Raw genomic sequence first — 19595 nt, 5'->3', positions numbered from 1 at the left:
GGAATAATGCATGCGCTGGCGATTGGCTACGTGAAATTGCTGTCTGGCAGTGCAAACACGACAATGCTCCTGGATTAGTGGCCTAGGAAGAGACACCCCGGCCGGAATCGACCTGAGAGGATCCATGCGTCATCTGTTAAGCCTGAACTGGTGAAGTCTGCCCCTCTTGTTCCTGTCAGAACCCGGCAGACTTCCTTGTTCCTCGTTTACGGAGCCGTAGCATGGACAATGAAAGATTTCTTGCTGTTCAGCATACCCAAGTATTGTTCACAGCCGCGTGGTATTTGTCCATCGCCGCACCCGACCAGCAGACCGGATTGAAGCCGCCTTTGAGCATAGAAAACACGTGTTCCACGACCGTTCATGTCGCGTGCTTTTGCCGCTGTTCCGACGACCAGGCTAACGGATCTGCAGACCTGGTTTTACGATCGGCGCCCTGCGTACATCGACCAGGGGTAAGGCCGTTGCGTGGAAAAGCATCACGCTGAAACATGCAAATGTGTACCGCACTTCGGAACCTCCGCTGGCCGTTCGTCATAAGCTACCTGGCCCCGCTCCAATCATGTCCCATCGATCTCAACAAATTCAGCAACCGGCTCTCCGCCGCTCCAAAGCTCTGGCACACGTTGGCAAGTATCGATGTGGAGATCAGCGACGCCATGGATGCGATGGGTGGCTGCTTTGGTATCCGGAATTTTTAATCTTTCCCTGTAGCTCGTAGCTTGTTCGTTGAACCAGACTGTCCCGTCAATCAGAACGTCGCTCGTGCATCCTGTCGCACTCTCACTCGACAACTGAGCAGCTATATTCCAATGTGAGGGCACGCTCATTGCGCGCCCAAGGACGAAAGCTTCGTTATCGATACTCTTGCAATGATGTGTACTGGCGGAAGTGCCATACCACCCCTATGTTAGCCTTTGTGAGCGCAATCAGAGCGCCGAGACCGAATCAGGCAAATGGAGTAACACGATTTTGTGCACAACACAACGCACTCACTATACCGTACATTGCTTTGCATAACGCGTTGCTAAACTCTATTGACCCGAGACGGGAATAGACATGGGCGCGCGCCACAGAAACACCGCAACACGTGTTTGTAAGGGAAGATAGAGCACCTCCTTTGAGTTGAGCCTAGTGTGGGCGCTCTATTTTTCCCTACAACGACGTGGCACGGGAGTGGCAGGTTCCAGACTTGAGATGGGCAGCTGAGCCCGTGGGCGCCGAGGACAAGGCGTAGCGCGTCTTCCAACGGCCTCCCACCGACTCATACGAGAAGAACAGTGCTCGGTGACGCAACGACTTCGGGACGAAGCAGCTCATCCGATCATGCTCTAAGCGTCTGTTGCATCTGCTAGGATGCTTATCTGACTTTTGTTCGCCTAGTCTCTAGCTTGGTGAAGCGTTGCGTTGCACTCGACCTTGCGTAGAAAAGTTTCTATTGGCCTTCGACGACGAGCTCATCTCGGAGAATCTCCGCAGGCCGCGCAGCCAGAAAAAAAGCAATGCTGTTTCTTCTGGTGTTGTATGAAACGCTTGCCTGGCATGTTGGGTGGGGCTTGCGAGCTATCGATTAACTAATCAGCAAGGGTAGGCGACCGGACCTTACTCCAGCGTCCCATCTCAGGCGACTGGTCTGTCTGCCGGTTAGCTCTTAGGCAGCCTCTTCCGCCAACAGCATCGCGAACCCAAATAGCCGTCTGCTCGCGTTTCTCAGTGAAGGCATCCTGCAACGGATCTGACCTTTGTACTGCCAATTCTAAACGTCGCCGTCAGAGCTGGTTTTCGCCAGTAGCTCCTCGCCGATTGCTTCCCCACCTGGACAAGGTCGCCGGTTGCTCTGCGCGTCACCGCTAACCCCGCCCCCCTTTTCGGGCCCCGGCTTCTTGCTTAGTTTCCTCATCACCTCCGCATCAACGGCCAACACATCATCGCAACCCACATCTATCAGGTTGCCTCCGCAAACGGTCTCCATCACCTCACGTCGATCAGAGTCGATGGATCCCTTGTCAGAAGACCATCTTCACTTTTGGTAGCAGTGTTCGTTAGGCTTGGACCATGTAGCGGCGGCGAAACCCGACTCACGGGTACTCTCGGCACTATCGTAGTCAGTCGACGAAGCTTCCCAATATCTGGGGCCGGGTGGATCGGGCCGCTGCAGCGTGTCGAATGTTAATCGGACGACACAGACCCATTGTTCGACCCGAAGGCTGTTGGTGTATATAGACGCGCGAGGAAGGCAAGGGCGATCCGTTTGGGAGGAAGAGTCTGATTCATTGACTAAATGTACAGCGAAGATAATGTAGAATGTAGAAATGAACATATGTACTTGTGTAGTTTACTCGTCGTTTTTCGGTTTAATCACCCTCTCCGTATGCTTAATCTCAAGACAAAAGAAATTTGGCGTATACAAAGAGCGTTGTTACGAAATCAGACCGCCTACTTCGTGCAAAACCTATACCCAGCCGCCGGAATCGCCGCCTTGACCGAAAAATCGTCTACCGCAAAGATATTACCACTCTTACCCTTGGTGTTTACCTCCAGCAAAACAGTATGCGATGCAGCATTGCTGACTATGACCGAACCCGTCATGAGTATCCAACCATTCTTGTTTACATTGCTAGCGGTGAAAGTCTGAACGCTCGTACCGTCGAACTTCAAGTTGAACGACAAAGAGTTGCCCGTGTTGATCCCGTCACGCATTGGCTTGACATATGTAGACACGGTAACGGTAGTCCCAGCGGGTAGATCCTTGATATTGGCCTGTGTGAGTTTGAGGGTAGATGTGCTGCTGCTAGATGCGGTGCCACGGAAGACTCTGCCGCTGGAGCGACTATTGTCGTTTATTACAGAGTAGTCAAATCCAGTGTCAGTCGATGTCCAAGGCGTGATGGTGTTGATGGGATTTGCCTCGAAGCCAGGATTGATGAGGTATTCGGATTTAGCGGTGTAGCATGGAAGAAGTGATGTAGAAGTGGATGTCGAGGTGAATGAGGATGTGCGAGTCACGAGAGTTGTCGGAGTGGGTGTAACGGGAGCAGGTGTGGAGCTCGAGGCTAGAGACGGCGTGCTAGTCGAGGAAGCTGAAGAGCTCACCGTCACTCCGGGAGTGCTAGAGACAATCTCGGAAGAGCTAGACACTGTCTCCAGAGTGCTAGAAGCGACATCTGTAGAACTGGAAGGAGATTCAACCACAGCCGACGAAGCGGTCGAGGTCACCTCTGGTGTAGCAGATACGCCATCGGATGAGCTAGGCGTAGCCTCAGAAGTGCTCGACAAAACCTCAGAAGATGTCGCTACTGGTGTAGAAATGGGAGTGGTCTCAGGCGTCGCGGAGATGACATCAGAAGAGCTGGGTATGGTCTCGACGCTGCTGGAGCTAGATGATACTTCCGGCGAAGGAGTAGGAGTAGCAGTAGTCTCCGGTGTTACACTCGCGACATCAGAAGAGCTGGCCATAGTTTCCACAGTACTGGAGATTGCCTCAGAAGAAGACGAGCTAGTCTCGACAATTGTGGAGCTTGCAGTCTCTGATGCAGAAGCACTTGGTGTCGTCTCAAGAGTCTGGGAAACAACTTCCGAAGAGGTTGGGCTAGGCTCGGAGGTGCTTGAAACGACGTCTGAAGAAGATGAGGTAGCAGTGACTTGTAGTGAAGACTCTGAGCTAGCTTCAGGCGTCTGAGAAACTACGTCGGAGGAAGTTGGGCTGGTCTCGGGAGTTACAGACACAGTGTCTGATGATACGCTGGCAGTGGGCTCGGGTGTGCTGGAAGCGACGTCGACAGGAGTGGTAGTCTCTGGAGTTGATCCAGGGGTGGTGGGAGTGACGTCTGAAGAGCTAGCAACGATGTCGGTAGGACTGGGTGTGGTCTCGGGACTGGGTTCCGGGGTGCTTGAAGTGACAACTACAGACGACTCGATCGAAGAAGCGGAAGGAGTAGTCTGGGGAGTGTTTGAAACGATCTCAGTACCTGACGAGCTTACTGCAGTCTCGGTCGCAGATGTGCTGGTAAGAATTTCGGTCGAGACAGAAGACGACTCTGCCGCAGGTGTACTCGAAGCAATTGACACAACATCGCTGGATGGAGAGGCAGACGCAGAGAGAGTGGAAGGAGTAGTCGAATCAACAGCAGGAAAAGAGCTCGACGACACTATAACCACGCTAGAGCTGGACGGTACGATGACCGAGCTCGACGACGAGACTGATACAGTACTGCAGTCAACAGCCACAATAGAAACATCATCGATGTCAAAGTAGGGACCATCAGAGGGGTTGTTGTCGACACGGAACATAAGAGTATGCGTCGTAGCCTTCGAGACAGTGTGAGGCGTCGACTCGGTGTTGCCAACTCTAACCCACCTCTTGTCACCATTGACAGGGACGACATTACCAAGCTCAGTCCCATCGAGGTAGATCCTGAAACGCTGGATTCGCTCAGTCTCAGACCTCAGCGACTTGAACCACGCGGATACCACGACCTTGGTGCCAGAAGGGATATTGATGTTGTAGCGGGTGAAGATGGCCTTGTTGTTATCTTTGCTGTTGTTCTCGGTACTTGTTCCGCGGATGAAGTAGCTACCGGAGTGGGCGGATGAAGCGTCGTTGACGATGCTGACGGTTGACCGGCTTGTGTCGATGGTGTAGCCGCTGAGTGCTCCAGTCTCGAAGTTGCCGTTCGAAACGTAGTTTGCGGATCGTGCAATGCAGGACTGAGTTGGAGACGGTCCGCCCGACGAAGGTAGCGGGGTCGCGACAGGCGTAGAGGACAATAGGATTGACGACGAAGTAGAAGATGTCGAGGGGAGCGCTGCAGACGATGATGCAGAGCTGGAGGGCTCAACGATGACAGAAGATGGCACAACGCTAGAGCTGGTCGGGGTTTCGCTAGCAATGGAAGGCATGACCACGCTGATAGTTGGGAGAACAATTTCGCTGGAAGAAGAGACAACTTCACTAACAGTCGAAGAAACCACATCACTCGGGGTAGAGGAGGCAGCAACTGACTCGCTGGTCTCGATCGCCGACGAGGAGGATTCCAAGATGGCAGTAGATGACGCAGTTTCGTCGACAGTTGACGTAGTACCCTGAGTAAGAACCGAGCTCGAGATATCCGACGACAGTGCTGGTTGCTCGGTGCTAGTCGGAGTTACCTCAAAGCTCGTAGTGCTCAGCGACTCAGTCTCGGTTATTGTCAGAGTCTCTTCGCTAGCAGACGGTGCTGGCTCGGAAGAGCTTGTAACGATGGCCGAGGGTGTAACGACATTGGAAGTGACAGCGGAAGGCGTGACATCCGCATCGCTCGAAACGGGAGTAACATCCACACTTACCGTAGAGGTGGAGGAGACCTCGACGGACGAAGCTACGGTATCGGAAACCTCGCTGGCGGTGGAAGACGAGCTCTCAGCAACTGGAGTAGAAGAATCAGGCGACGTGATGGTGACGGTGTCGGTCGAAGAAACCACGTCTGGGCTTGCGGTTATTGTCGACGACGGTGTCTCCGTCAAGGTAGCTTCGGATGAGGTCGAAAGCTCGAAGGAAGATGACGAAGAGACATCGGGAGTAGCAACAGCAGACGAGGATGAAAGCTCTGGAGTAACGACAGCGGCTGAAGACGAGATGATGATCTCGGAGGAGACAGCGGCAGATGACGAAACAACATCCGAAGAAGCAATGACTGGTGAAGAGGAGGCTTCAGGTAAAACAACTGCTGATGAGCTGACTGCTTGAGAAGATGCGATCGGGGTGGAAGACATTCCAACAACAGAAGAAGAGACAGCGGGCGTCGTAAAAGTACTCGAAGTCAAAGATATCGTGGGCGAAGACTTGATGGTCGAAGACTTGATGGTCGAAGACTTGATGGTTGAAGACTTGATGGTTGAAGACTTGGTAGTGGAAGTCTTGGTAGTAGAGGTCTTAGTAGATGAGGTCTTTGTAGTAGAACTCTTCGTAGACGTCGTCTTAGCAGTCGAAGTCTTCGTCGTCTTCGTCGAAGAAGATTTGATAGAAGAGGACTTTGCAGAGCTAGTCGTCGGTTTGGCGGAGCTAGATGAAGAACGAGCGGAAGTTTGCAGCGTCGAGACAACAGAGGAAGAGCGAGCGTTAGGACAGATACCAAAGTCAGACTTGCAACCAGCGCCGCAGTGAGCGGTGCTAGAACCGCACCACCCATACTCAGAGCAGCAGTCTCCAAAGCCAGACCCAGAGCAGACGTAACCAGAAGATCCACCGCAAGACCCATCGGGAGAAATCTTGCTGTCCGGCTTGTCGGTGCAAGTGCCAAACTGGGGTTTGCAGCCCTGAGATGTCTCACAGTGGGCGCGCGAAGAACCACACCAACCGTACCTGGATGGTTTGTTAGTCCGCTTGGGTCAGAAGAGTCAGATTCCGTGAGTTTACGTACTGCGAGCAACAGTTGCCGAAGCGTGAGCCTTCGCACGTAAGACCGGTGGTTCCGCCACACTCCCCTGTTTCCGTAATCGCAGCAGACGAGACTGCCGTGAGGGCAGTCAAATAAGCCCAGAGGAATGCTAAACGCATGGTTGCGATATAGATGAACGAATGTAGACCTTCGCGTCAGAACGAATGATGACACTAGAAGGGAATCAACTAGAGAGAGAGTCGAGTAGGAAAGCACAAGAGACGATGAGCGAGTGATGTCTGCTGTGGACTCTCCATTCCGCGCAAGAGACATGATCATATATAGTCCTCAAGTCCATGGAGAGAGAAGCTTGTGGCATAGAGGCTTTCATCGAATCCCCATCCCAGGCGTCACCGACGCCGAAAAGAAACAAAAGCCATGGTGGAAAGTTATTTTCGTAGATGGGTAGAGCCACAGACTTGGCATTGCCATGCAGGTTACAGTGACGACGTGCCTGTCATGGTCCCGAACATGCCCATGTAGGTGATGTGTTGACCTGCACAGCGTTTAGGTAGATCCACAGGCGAATAAGCGAGATGTGATGTTCCCCTTTAGCCAGGGAGGTGAACAAGAGTTACTACGCCACATGGTCCGACAATGTCTTTCGCGCATAGCCCATCGCAATCGATAACGGCGATCTAGACTCTAGTACCTGCAGAAAAGGCTGGACGGGGCTGCCGAAATGTGGGGTTGGGGTGTTTGAAATGTCCACGGGTGACGATCCCCGTCAAGTCCTTGTCGTTGAGGCTTGATCAATTAGCGCCGAGGTAAGCAATTGCAAGAAGGGGGGCACTTAGGCGAGAGCCAAGATGTCCAAACAAGCAATTATCCGCCAGAGCTAACGACTTGACACCCGTTTGCGCGATGCGGCTGGCTGGAGTCCTGGCTCGCTAGGGGATTGCGGTCTTGCCTGCGGCGCACGTGGCGTGAGTTCCTGGAGCCAACGTTCATGCGATTGGGGCTCTTGGTATCGACCCGTTCCGCTGGGTATGACTTGCTTTTGCGCTTGACAATGTTGCGGCTTTCCGGACGTCTAGACTGTGCTCTCTCATCCCTTGCTCTTGCGTCTGCCACGAGGGAAGGCGCTTCGAGGGGGACATCTGTTACGTCCGCGAGGATATCTCGTATGGAGCAAACTACATCGCTCATGGTGTGGCTGATCCAGGAATGTATATACCCTGATTAGCAAGTATTGCGCGTACTAGTAACGCTGTGTATCACGAATTGTACTGTTACAGTGTGTGTCTAAGAATGACCGCGGAGTGTACACTCGGCTTGGCTCGTACGGTACCTGCATTAGTGTCCGGATGGCGTCCCCGTACTCAGCTGGCAAGCATCTCGACTCAACCAGTACGCCTGCTGTTATGCCAAGACGTGGCTGAGGTAGATGCATGAGAAGAGAGAAACATAAGCGTAGCGGGATACGTCCGCTACACTCAACAATCCTATCGTTCCGCGCGCTTTCGCACGACGGATGCTATTGGGGCTGAACAGGCGAATCGGTAGCGGATCAAGGAGTGTATCGATCAGATGAGTGAGTGAAAGATTAAAGGGAGAGTACATGTGAATCACGATGGAGCTAGGAGCTCCTTCCTTTCCAGCTCGGTGACGACGATATCAAAACAAGCAGCTGCGTTCGTTCTACTATAAGCACCCGGTGCTGCGCGTTGCAGTGATGTGTTACGTGTATTATCTTCGAGTGTCAAGCCAATCCACCACATATTGCAGTGCTTCCAGCTAACACAGAAGGATGATTGCTTTATCGAATCCTTTGCGAGTTCAGACGCTTGCGAGCATTCATGGACGTGTCGGAATGGCCCGGCACCTATACAAGGCATGCCACAATCTCTGTCCACACGTACAAGCTATGGGAAGATGCGGCTAAAGTTGCATTGCGAGATCGTTCCCTCGGAGCCACTCGCATCGACCCGTCAGTGGCGCTGCCCAATACGTCAAGCCAAGTTCCTTCTTCCAGTCCGTAGCGTCCCATGGCAAGCAGATGCCTGCCAATGCCTTGACCATCCCCACGCCATCCCCAAAACCATGGCGATTCGCCAACAACCCGCACAATATATACAACAACAACGTGCCATCCAAAAACGCCTTGGGGGTATCAAACGCCATATAATGCCGTAAACATATCATATCGTCGTCCATGCTTCCGGAAAAGAGATGCAACTCAAGGATTGGAGTGAACAAAGCGCGCGCCCTGACATGGCGAGCGGGCTTGCTTGAACGCCTTGATCCTTGGCAACATCCATCCACTCGTCCACCTCCGCTCGCCCTCACTGCTCTGGTGGTGACCCAGTCGAATGGAATAGCCAAGGCGGCACTCATTACCGTCGTGTTCAAACTGCAGACACCTGCCATCGCCTACACACGCCTTCTGGCATCTGTCAAAGGATTTGGCCGCTGTCTTGCCCTTTCTGTATACGACGTCCTCGGACATGTTGGACCAGTCTTCCGCCTTGTCTTGCAGATTCGGTTCAATCATCGTGAATAGCTCTTCAAACATGAGCGGCCTTTCGGGATGACTCCGCGCTTCTTCCCACTGTGCCAATCGTGTAAAGTCATCTTCGCCGAGATGATGCATCGTCAAGACCGCCTCGCACCACTGCTCGTTGTCGAAGCGCATGGTAATCGGCTTCTCGCCGTTGAACATGGGCCAGTATCCTCGGAGTGAGACACCGCTCTTCTTTAGCACCTGCGCCAGCATCTCGTCGCCGCAGCACTGCTTCTTGACATCGACACCGAAGAAATGGGTCCCAGGGAAGTGCTTATTTTCACCAAACATACGGCCCAGCGCCATGATCTTATCGAGCGCGCCACGCGATAGGACAAAGCCCGTGCCGCCGTGTGCAAAGACTGTCTTCTTCTTAGGCCAGACCGGGGAGCCGAAGTAGTAGGCCGACTTTGGATTGAACGTGGACAGGAAGCGGTACATGTTGTCCCAATTCACATACGTGTCCAGTTCCAGAAACACATACCACTCCGACTCCGGGCGGTGGTAACTCGTCCATTCGACCATAGGCAGGAACTTGTATTTGTCCAGACGCCAGCCCTCCTCGCTCTTATCACCACCCGCCGCTGCCGTGCCATTGGAGCTCTGTATGCGATCATAGACGTCAAAGTCCGGATTGTTGAACTTGTATTCCGGGCGGAGGTGGGCGAGGGCGTCGGATATGTCGAAGCCGTTGTACGTGTCTTTGCGGTCGGAGAAGATGAGCAGGTCCTGCTTGCAGCGCCCGAGTCGGTTAAGGTAGAGCGGCAACTGGGTTGCGACTTCGCCGGCGCCGATCTTGAGGACAACGGTCACGCGGTCCATGACGCCGCCGGAGAAGGGCGAGCATTCGGTGCCGTAGGCGACGTGCGAGGCAGGCCCGCCGCCGGGTGTCGCGGGCGATGGCGGGAGGATATCGTAGCCGCGCTCGCCGTGCCATAGGCGGACGACGAGCGTGAACAGGGAGAAGACGACAAAGACGGCGACGGCGCATGCGAGGCGCAACGGCGTCAATCGCACCCTCATGGTGGTGGTGAGGTGCGGCCTCTGGAGGTCATGTTTGGATGGGCCGGCCTGGCGCCATGTGGGAAGGCGCTAATGTACTCGGTGGAGCGAGAATCCGGCTAGCCGGCCGTTTGATGCGCGACCGCCACTGGCTAATTACGACATGACCTTTACGAGGTCCACGGCAGTCATAGGCACGACTCAACGAAACCGACTTGCCTTTACGTGGCTGTGTGGAGACGGCATGCATCGTCACAGGAGGCTTTTATGATTGGTGGAAAGAACTAGGGAGAGTCGTTGACATTACAGCCGCCTGTCCCTCTTCGCACCATGCTGCTATCCCACGACATGGGACTTGGGGACGTTAGGAAATTCCAGAAGCTGATGACTAATTACTCCATCGCTTCTCATCTGATCTAAGCAGAAATTGATCCGCAAAGCTTCATGTCCATATGTCCCAACGCGTGCCACGGATGAAGCCCTGATCATGTATAACGAAGGGTGGCGAACACGTCTCGCTGACTTCAGCACTATCACGCTGAGACCGAGAAAAGGAGACATGCGGAAAGATTGGGAGACTAAGGAATGAGATGATACATGTTGTTCTTCCCTCCAGACGGAAGAGGTGCTGGGGTTTGTTGGTACAGGAATGACGACGCGTGTGCTGGAGTTGATGGAGACGATGGAGATGCGGGTAGAGACTGAGAGGCGGTAGGATGTCGTTTGAGATTAGTGGTGTTAGCAAGCATTGGAAGGTCAGTGTTGTTGTCTCCCAGCTTGTGTATAGATGTTTGTCTACTACGAGTGATTTGCTTTGTTTGCTCTAGTCACTTCGGCCGTCGCAAGCAGTAAAGTGGTATGGCCACGTTCCCGATTTGGGCTCTAGGCAACTTGCAGGATATGTTCTCCGTCTTTAAGCAGCTGCCATGACAGCTCCGGCAGAGTAGTGCTTCGCCCTTCTCCTTTCACTTGCGCTCGTCTAGTGGAACCCTGGGACCAATCAGCATCGTACCTGGTGAGTCCGTGCTCAGAGCGACTCGTCGGGTTTTGGCTGGGAGGGAGCAGACAAATGCTGTCCAGGAACTCATCACCACAGCTTTCCTTCTCAGTTCTGTGCTCTTACTCGCATTTCTCGCCTCACTGTCGTCGACATCTTCCGGTACGTATACATCCACGCATAATCGGAAACACCATTGCGACCTTTGCCTCTACCCACGGTCACCTCGTAGCGATGTGCGCATTGCGATCAAAACGGCCGAGAGAGAATACTCAGCTGGCGGGGAGACCATCACCAACGAGGAGCTTGATGAGCACTCAGTCGCAACCGGCACATTCGCCATGGTTAAACGGAATGATGCTTTCGTACCTGTAGTAAGCGTGTCGATATCCGTTTGCTTTCAGACTATCACTGACGTTGCTGTAATATCAGGTAATTCAAATAGAGATGTATATCATTGAAATTTTGCTTCTCCAGGAGACCGCTGTGGAAACGTTACTTTACTGACACAACGTGACATAGAACCTACCCTACCACATCAGCCTCCGTCTCCTTCGCCACAACATCCACTCTAACATCCGCAGTCTTGCTCTCCTCCTCCGCCTCCAACCCTCTCACCACCGCCGGTCCCCTCCTGAGCATATTATACTCCCCACACGGCACAAACCCCAAATGCATATAAACCGGCCTAGCACTCGGCCTACTCTCCAGATACATCGGCGTACTAACCTCCTCCGCATCCGCCTGCCTGATAGCCCAATCCATCAACCTCTTCCCTACACCGCGTCCCTGCCACTCGGGCCACGTTAGCAACGGCGCAAGATACCAATGCGGCTTCCCCTCTGTAATTTCCCTCCTCGTCTCGTCATCTTTGCCAAACTGAACGCTCCAAGTCTCATTGCTAACATGCGACCACATCTCCTCGAGCTCAGCATCGCTCCAGCCCATCTTCTCTTGCCACCCGTAGTGCTCAACGGCAGTGCGGCGGAACATGTTGTGCACGCCCGGATTCGAAGGAAGCGTCCAGCCTGCTATGCCAATCGTTTCGCCCGTGGGGACGTAGACGGCTTTGATGAAATTGTGATGTGGGTCGGTGATGGCTGGGGTTAGGCGTGCAGCCATGCGCTGGATACGGATCTGGTTACTGTTTTCCTGGGGACGGAGCTCCAGTGGTTCTTTCTTTGCCCACCAATCGTCGGGGAAACACAGATAGAGGCCCTCGGCAATCTTGGTGGCGTCACGTTCGGTGCAGAGTTCGATGCGTATGTCGGATTCAGGCAGCCGTCTTGAGGGTTCGACGGGCATGGTTTGGAAGCCATTGGTGAGGTCGGTGGGTACTTTGATGAAGGTGGCTTTTTGTTCTGCCATGGTTGCGATTGCGGTTACTCTTGCTGAAGTTGTGCGTATCAATTCGTGCGTTGAGTGAGAAAATGCTCTAATCTTTGCGAGCGTATGCTGCCTTCCTTATGTGAACTTAAATACCAGGCAGCCTCATGCGATGACGGGCGTCGCATTAAGTCGCTCTGGCTTAGCGCTGACGCTCGCGAGATACGCTGGTTGATTCGGCATGAAGCCTAGACTTTCGCGTCAGAAAGAGTCATCCCGCTTGTGCACGGAATTGATGTTGGCCACAAGGAGCAAAGTGACATGAAGGCGTACCCCGCTTCTCCCGAAACGTCCTAGCTCAACGCGGGGGCTGCTCCGTTCGGAATCGGAATGGAAAGCTGCTCCTGAACATTACATACGTCTTAACTCTTGAGCCATTGAACGCATCTTCCCCTCTCGGAATCTATGATCAGAATGACTCTGAGACTGACAGCAGGTTTGTCCAGGCGCTTGATCACACGAGCTTGTCCCATGCCTTACCTTCGTCATGATGGCCGAGAAGAAGCAAACTACGACACATGGTATGAATGCATAACTGGATGGATTTCCGGTCGCAGAGATACAGGGAACACAACTTAGCCAGGTCGACCGAGATGTTGACAACGAGAAACCCAACCTTTGCGATACCAGATGGACAGACTTTCAATGGATACCTTGCGACTGGAAGACCAGGTATCTACATTAGTCCGAACGAACTCTATGGAGAGGTCGTGATCTACCGTAAGGAGGGCGAAATGAAGATACTGGAATGGACATCAGGTCAGTCACATGACCACTTACATGCAGTGGACATCGCCGGCAAACATGGAATACGCCTTCCGGGCATCTTGATCGTTCCAAGTGAGACCGAAACGAGTCTCACCATCTTTTGGAAGCAGCCGGGTGGAGAGCAACTTGCCACCTCATTGGATCTCAAGCAGTATGAACTTTCGAACACGGTGATGGATGACCAACAAGCTCGCGAGATTGATGTTCTACATCTTTCCGAGCGATCGGAACAACGTGAGCCGGATAAGATTGGAACCATTGTCCAGTCGAATCTGCCAGCACAAGAAACTCGCAATGCAGGTGGTGTGTTTATTTCCAATGTAATTTTTTCGAAACCGTCGCTTATAGCTTCAGAATGCATACATGTCACAGCGCGGCAAACCTACTCCGTGCCCTGGAATCTGACTATTGACGGAGACTATATTGTGCTTCAACGCCTGTCCAGTGTTGATATGGCACCCCAAGGCTCTACAAAGAGGTCCTTACGCCTCACTACAGATTGTAAGTATGTCTATCAACATACTCTTACATCGCTGATCTCTAGAAGCAACCATTCAAGTTAAACGCTACAAGACGGGTATGCATGTAAGCTTTCTCCAGCGCGTGTCGATCCCTAGAAACTTTCCAGATTATCATCTTCCAGGCGATTCTACAAGAGAGTACATCGATGATGTGACTTACTACATAGTGCAACCGCCTCGAGTCGAACGTGAGCACGACGATGACGGTACTGAACGCGAGAACGAGACAAAAGATGATGCAGATTTCCAGGAACAGAGTAGGCAGGACGTATACTATGACGCCAAGTCACACTTTTCGGACCTATCGGGCGAGCTGAATGTCAGCGAAGATCCTTGGGAGGTATTTGCGAAAGCGTTGAAGCGGATTGTTGAGGCTGCGGGTGGTACATTCACTCGTCTGGCTGACCAGCAGTAGGTTCTTACTTGAACTGTAATATTTGTTGATCCTAGAAAGGTCATCTAAGTTTGTGTTGAGCGTTTGTCACTTCTCAGTTGCTTTGCGTGATCATAAAGCATATTATAGCCAACAGTCACGCGCACTTTGATCAAGCTTTTCGTTGCGCTCAGTATACATATAGCGTATCATCTCGCCTGCTCGATCAATATTCTGCCTCAGTAATTGTCGATATATCAGGATGCATAGTTTCAACAATTCAGGCGACAACGATATTGTATTAGACGGAGAAAGTCACTTCGCAGTACCTGTCTTAGAAGTCTGTATTGTCGACACGCCCGGAGAGACAAAGAATCACAAAACAGTGGTCAGGATCGAGGCAAGTGACGAGTTTAATGTTGAACCTTATCTGGTTTGAGACCCTACCTGAAATCAAAATCTATTTCTCTTGATCCGACAGAACGAACTTGAAGTCAAACAAAGATGAATTATATCATGATCTACAAGGTCGAATTGAGTTATGTCTATATTATCTAAGAACTATACTAACTCGCATGGCATAATTTACTATAGATAGCGCCAACGCGAGTCTGGCCGCGCGTCGGCGAGCTATTTACGAATGTTCACTCTTCCACTGTCTGACCACTTCGTGCGACGTGCGCGGGCCGACGGCTCTTTTATGTAAGTAACCAACCTCCACATCCCGACATAAACAGGCAATAAAAGCAGCTATGTGCCAGCGCCACGATTACATCTCACGAGGTCGAAATCATTGTGATAAGTCATGCAGCTACGCAATCTTTCGGTTCTGATCTTTCTTAGTCAATGCTTGGTCGCACAGTGCCTCGCTACCACTACTTGGCCCAACTCGTTTCCCAAGCAACTTGTCGCTAACCGGCGTCGTCAAGGTCTGACCACCTCGGAATACCTGTACCATCATACGATAGTTCATGGCCGCAAATCATGGAACGCTCCAGACACTGTCGACCAGCCTATCGCCTATGTTCAGGGCCACATCTTTGACTCAGCCTACGGCATCAATACCACGGAAAATCATGCTCAACCCTCCTATTTCGGCCACAACGACATAACCGAGCTATACAGCCGTTCTGAATCAGCCTTTGCCACACCACCATCGAACAACTACACTGCGACGGTCATCGGTCCCGATGGGAATGCTTTCAGTGACTTCTCGGGAGTGATGAGCTTTTACGCTCACGAAGCATTTCAGGACGTACAGAATACTTGCCAATCTTCCGATAATTTCGAAACTTACAACGCCTTTTATTGGGTTGTTGCAAATGCTTCCAACGCGAACACGTCTTCGTTTGACAACTCGACCTTCGCGGCCAACATTATGAACAGTCTTCTCGCGGACATCCCCTCCGGTACGATCTATAATGCCAGTACTCACACGCCGGTTCCTGGTCTCGACTCTCGTGCCTACTATGGTGGTTACAATAATCCAAGTCTGAACGGTGTCTTCAAATTCTGGCTTTGCGACGACAACCCCTCCGTTACTGCGTTCAGAAATGCACAGGCCAAACTTATTGCAAAGAACAAAGACCTTGGTATCAACTTCGATGCGAGCTTTGTCACCTTCAGTCGATCTTTTCTTCTCTATGATCGTCTGAATAGCATACCTTTTGATACTACAAGGGGGAATTACGCTCTTCTTGCAGACCGCTTTCGCGGCAATGTTGCGCAGCCCCCAAAGATATAGAATATATGGTGTGGCAACAATTAGGATAGGTGCATGTATTTTTGTAAGTTATAACACTAAATTATCTGTAACGTCTGCTTCATACAAAAGTTCCAACCAATCAAGCTAAACACCCTAACTCTTTCTCTCGCGTTACTATTTGCTTTCGTCGTCTGTTACGATGCGTAGCTCTTTTGCGAGTACGAAGTTGTTCACGTTATCAATCTAGACTAGACCAAGACCAAGTCAGACCAGATTATTACGATCATTAGAAGATAATGACGATAGTTGAGGTTTATTCCTCTTTGTCCATGAGCACGCTTCAAGCAACGCGCGTCTTACCCTCGACATGAAGAACGCGTATACACCTAAACTGGTCCTCGAAGCTACAAAAAAAGGTATTAAACCTAAGCGAAACACTAATCATCATGAAAAGTTACCGCTTCAAATAAGGCCGCACCATCCACGTTGGTAACCACGAGATCACCACCATGGTCATGAAGAAAACTCTCAAATGGAAAAAGTGCCATGTGCATCTTCCTGTTGATGAACGGCATGGAGGCTCCATACACAGGACAGTTATGGGATGTGAAAAGAGTTCGATTGGTCAACGCAACTTACGACATGCGGAACACAATGCTATAGTCTTCTCTCGTTTCATGAATGAACTGGAGGCTTTGTTACGTCAAGGAAGGGTACAGAGATGTAGGAAGAAGAGGGGAAAGAAAATCGTCTTAGGAGAATGCAGCGGAGGCAAGTACCGACGGTGATCATAGCAGCGGTAATGATGGTGATGAGAACGACGATAAGGATGCTGAGGAAGTGGAGTGGCTGGAGGAAGGACAAGAGTAGAGTCCAACAGCTGATGAATGTGAGTGTTGAGGAATGTTCAGGAAGCTTTACCACGACTGGGTGCGATACGATTGACCGGCACCGGAGGGATGGTCGGAGCTACCTAAACACAGACCATAGTATGACCCATTGGCTGTACAAGCGGGTAATTGCTAGAAAAGTAAGCTGAAGGATAGTCAGACTCGTTCTGCACGACGTTCGTGTACTAAGATCAAGCCTCGCATAATCTACAAGCTACAATAGTGCTCTACCTTCTACCTTCATATCCATCCACCAGCTCAATTAGCAAGACCACGTTCACGAAATGATGATTCGGCTGGAATACACAGCTTCATAATGCAAGGGCTAGCGAAGCATTCCCTAGGCCCTGTCTTGAAGCATGATCTTCACGCTCGTTAGCAGGCCTCTTTCTGCCTATAGGACTAGTAACATCGAGTACACCGGCAGAGTATTTAGCACAACCCTTATTTTTTCTACTATGCGGTATAATTTACCAGAGCGATATGTTGTTAGACACTATTATTAACGTTGTGTGTTCTTGTTGCTAATTAGAGCCTAGCGCCTAGCGTTCCCCGCCCCGCTAGATCCGGTCAGCGTCCGGTCAGTGGCCGGTGAGAGGATTTAGGTGCACTGCCCCCACGGGCTGCCTCTACACTCTAGTTTAAATCTTCGTACAGTAAGCCTGTGCTCTCTTTGCTGATCCGTCGCGACTGCATCAATAACTGTCAAACAACACTACAGTGCAAGATTTGTCGAATCAGAGCAGCACCATCAGACACTCTTGCATCGTTATCACTTCCCACATCAGTCAGAGAGAGAAGATCGCCCCAAGGCATCGTCATGGAAGCTGCCGCTGCGCTCGTTAGTTTTGTCGGCTTAGCAGGCCCCGTTGCGCAAGGTCTGAAGTTCTTATATGACCTCACGACCGACATGAAGGACTGCCCGAAAGATATTCGTGAGATGAAGACGGACCTTGAACTAGTAGAAGAGTTGATCACGCAAGTCATTCGGCAGTGCAACGAGCGTGATGTGCGACTTCGAGAAAGCACAGAATTGGCACGCGCAATTGGCCACGCTCAGGACAGCGTCGAAGAACTCAAGAAGGAAGTGGCTGCATATCTTGTGATTGGAAAACGTAAGCGGTTCAGGTTCGCAGTCAGGCTTAGCCAAACGCAAAAGCTGAGGGGAAGCTTGGATAGGACTAAGACCATCATGTTTGAGTTCAAAAATCAGCTACAAAGGTAGGCTATCCGAAAATTCTCTTGACGGTCACTAACATCAAATAGCGACCTGCTATATGACATCCGTGATATGAATCAAGAGGTCCTCAGATCAGTAAAACAGACAAGCAGAAATCTGGAAACATACGACACAAACGTTCACAGGGTAATGGAAAACTCTGAGGTCCAAGCTGAAACCGCGAAAGATTCCAGGGGTGGAGAGCCCTTTGCACAATTAGCAAGCGATAACTCCTTTGAAGGTCTGACAGACATTGGAATTGTCGCGAAGAAGCTCGAACATATCACGGAATTGTTGACGGAAACAAAGATATCGTCTTCAACAACTTCGTCACCATCAACGCCTGGATTGTCATGCGAATCGAGTAATATCTCTGTCATGAATGCGTCTCAGGAAACTACTGCCGGTAGTATTTTGAGCTCGCAAAGCATTGCGCCATCAGAATTCCGAAATACTCAGCAAGCGAACATCGCTTCAAAATACCCCCTTCTACAATTCAGAAACAACCAGGTAAGACCAATCGCGCATCCACTACTACTCATCTGATGTACCTGCGCAGTTCCAATTCTTGATCGCGACCATCTTCACCCAGCGCGCCGAAAACAAACAACAACTCGCTTGCCAACGCGCCTCAGAATGTCTGGCAGCATATCCAACGCCAGAATCACTTTCAAAGGCCTTGCCTGAAACTCTTGGTCAGTACTTCGGAGGAATTGGTTTGCAAAACCAAAAGCCACGTTATTTAATTAGCTTAGCTCAAGCGTATATCAGAGATCCACCAAAGAAGGGCAGACTGCGTTCGAAAGTTAATTGTCCCCGATCGGAGATCTCACATCTACCGCAGATCGGGCCAAAAGCAATCAATTCCTGGCTGGTATATTGCTGTGGAAGGACGGATATAGACACCTTGGATAAGACACTGCTAGGTTATATTGAGCAACTGAAAATAGAGGCAGGGATGAACTGACTTGGAATGTCTTAACGTTAGATGTGCCGAATTTCTCAAGATCGTACGTATGCTTAGACTTGCTCAGTAACGCCTTAGAAACTGGTGTCGTCGAGCTTACGATGCTTAAGGTTGACAAAAGCTCGAGATTCTCACATGCGCTTCTGCTGCTGGATCTCAGGCATCATCAATCTCGATAAAACTTCCACTGGTCTCATCATGCAGCATGCAAAACACACCCAAGGGGAAGACCTAAATTGTAGAATGCATTGCTATGTTAGACAAGAGTAAACATTGGGTAGATCTTGAGCGATTCAAAACTGTCTAGCGTTGAAAAGAATTGTATCGTCGTTAGTTCTGCATCAGTCGTTATTGCTTGCTGCATGTACCGGTCTTCATAGCAAGTACTACGTGGCGCATATACAGTTAAGAGCAGGCTAAGTGTGTTGCAGAAAGTATTGTCGAAAGGCAGTCCTGCATCAACACATTTTCCGATCAAGAGTTTTGCTTGATCAGGAAACTACTAACAGTAATGCAGAATAGTATATATCGTCAGCTAGGCCTAAAATTTGGAACGCATCTGTATCTAGCAGGAAAACCTCCATTGCGTAATGATTACGCCGAACTGTCGTATCGCACAGTCAGTAGAATTTCTCGATTAAAGCCATTGAGAACAGTAGAATTTACGGCTCAAGGCTCGCACCATAAGATCACCCAATCTTTCAATGTCCTGTGCCCTTATTATGCCAAAGAATGTTCGTGGCGTCTCGCGACGCATAGAGAAACATCATCCATAGATTAGAAGCAGACTTTTGATTGTATATGAAGTTGTTAAAAGCAATGCTGGGCGGGGAGTGGATTGCTGGAGT

The 19595-nt window shown here is 50.9% G+C and overlaps 6 protein-coding genes across 6 annotated transcripts; 3 read left to right on the top strand and 3 right to left on the bottom strand.

The window, feature by feature from the left end:
- Window positions 1–4227: 4227 nt before the first annotated feature.
- On the bottom strand, window positions 4228–4992 carry CC77DRAFT_922692 (hypothetical protein; the record flags this gene model as incomplete). Its single annotated transcript, XM_018533741.1, has 1 exon — window positions 4228–4992. A coding segment is annotated over one exon (765 nt), but the record flags the coding sequence as incomplete, so codon positions are not given.
- Window positions 4993–8424: 3432 nt separating this feature from the next.
- On the bottom strand, window positions 8425–10016 carry CC77DRAFT_559414 (hypothetical protein). Its single transcript, XM_018532188.1, has one exon. The coding sequence runs from the start codon at window positions 9940–9942 to the stop codon at window positions 8596–8598; it is 1347 nt and encodes a 448-aa protein (XP_018379966.1). The 5' UTR covers window positions 9943–10016; the 3' UTR covers window positions 8425–8595.
- Window positions 10017–11362: 1346 nt separating this feature from the next.
- CC77DRAFT_1025698 (acyl-CoA N-acyltransferase) lies at window positions 11363–12529 on the bottom strand. Its single transcript, XM_018526118.1, has one exon. It carries the CDS (start codon window positions 12284–12286, stop codon window positions 11444–11446), a length of 843 nt encoding a protein of 280 aa, XP_018379965.1. The 5' UTR covers window positions 12287–12529; the 3' UTR covers window positions 11363–11443.
- A 138-nt stretch (window positions 12530–12667) lies between these two features.
- Window positions 12668–13962, top strand: CC77DRAFT_1054784 (hypothetical protein; the record flags this gene model as incomplete). The annotated part of the gene is made up of 3 exons (XM_018527815.1): window positions 12668–13375; window positions 13427–13573; window positions 13620–13962. Coding segments are annotated over exons 1-3 (1032 nt in total), but the record flags the coding sequence as incomplete, so codon positions are not given.
- A 757-nt stretch (window positions 13963–14719) lies between these two features.
- CC77DRAFT_1025696 (hypothetical protein) lies at window positions 14720–15979 on the top strand. The gene has a single exon (XM_018526117.1). It carries the CDS (start codon window positions 14772–14774, stop codon window positions 15708–15710), a length of 939 nt encoding a protein of 312 aa, XP_018379963.1. The 5' UTR covers window positions 14720–14771; the 3' UTR covers window positions 15711–15979.
- A 1402-nt stretch (window positions 15980–17381) lies between these two features.
- CC77DRAFT_948639 (hypothetical protein) lies at window positions 17382–18747 on the top strand (the record flags this gene model as incomplete). The annotated part of the gene is made up of 4 exons (XM_018535208.1): window positions 17382–17782; window positions 17828–18290; window positions 18340–18418; window positions 18683–18747. The coding sequence occupies 4 exons, from the start codon at window positions 17382–17384 to the stop codon at window positions 18745–18747; spliced, it is 1008 nt and encodes a 335-aa protein (XP_018379962.1).
- Window positions 18748–19595: the final 848 nt, after the last annotated feature.

Source organism: Alternaria alternata (genome assembly GCF_001642055.1).
Source record: "Alternaria alternata strain SRC1lrK2f unplaced genomic scaffold CC77scaffold_31, whole genome shotgun sequence".
In the NCBI taxonomy this organism is placed as follows: Eukaryota; Fungi; Ascomycota; class Dothideomycetes; order Pleosporales; family Pleosporaceae; genus Alternaria; species Alternaria alternata.
The sequence above is the reverse complement of the archived record's forward strand: the minus strand, read 5'-3'. Positions and strand labels throughout refer to the sequence as shown.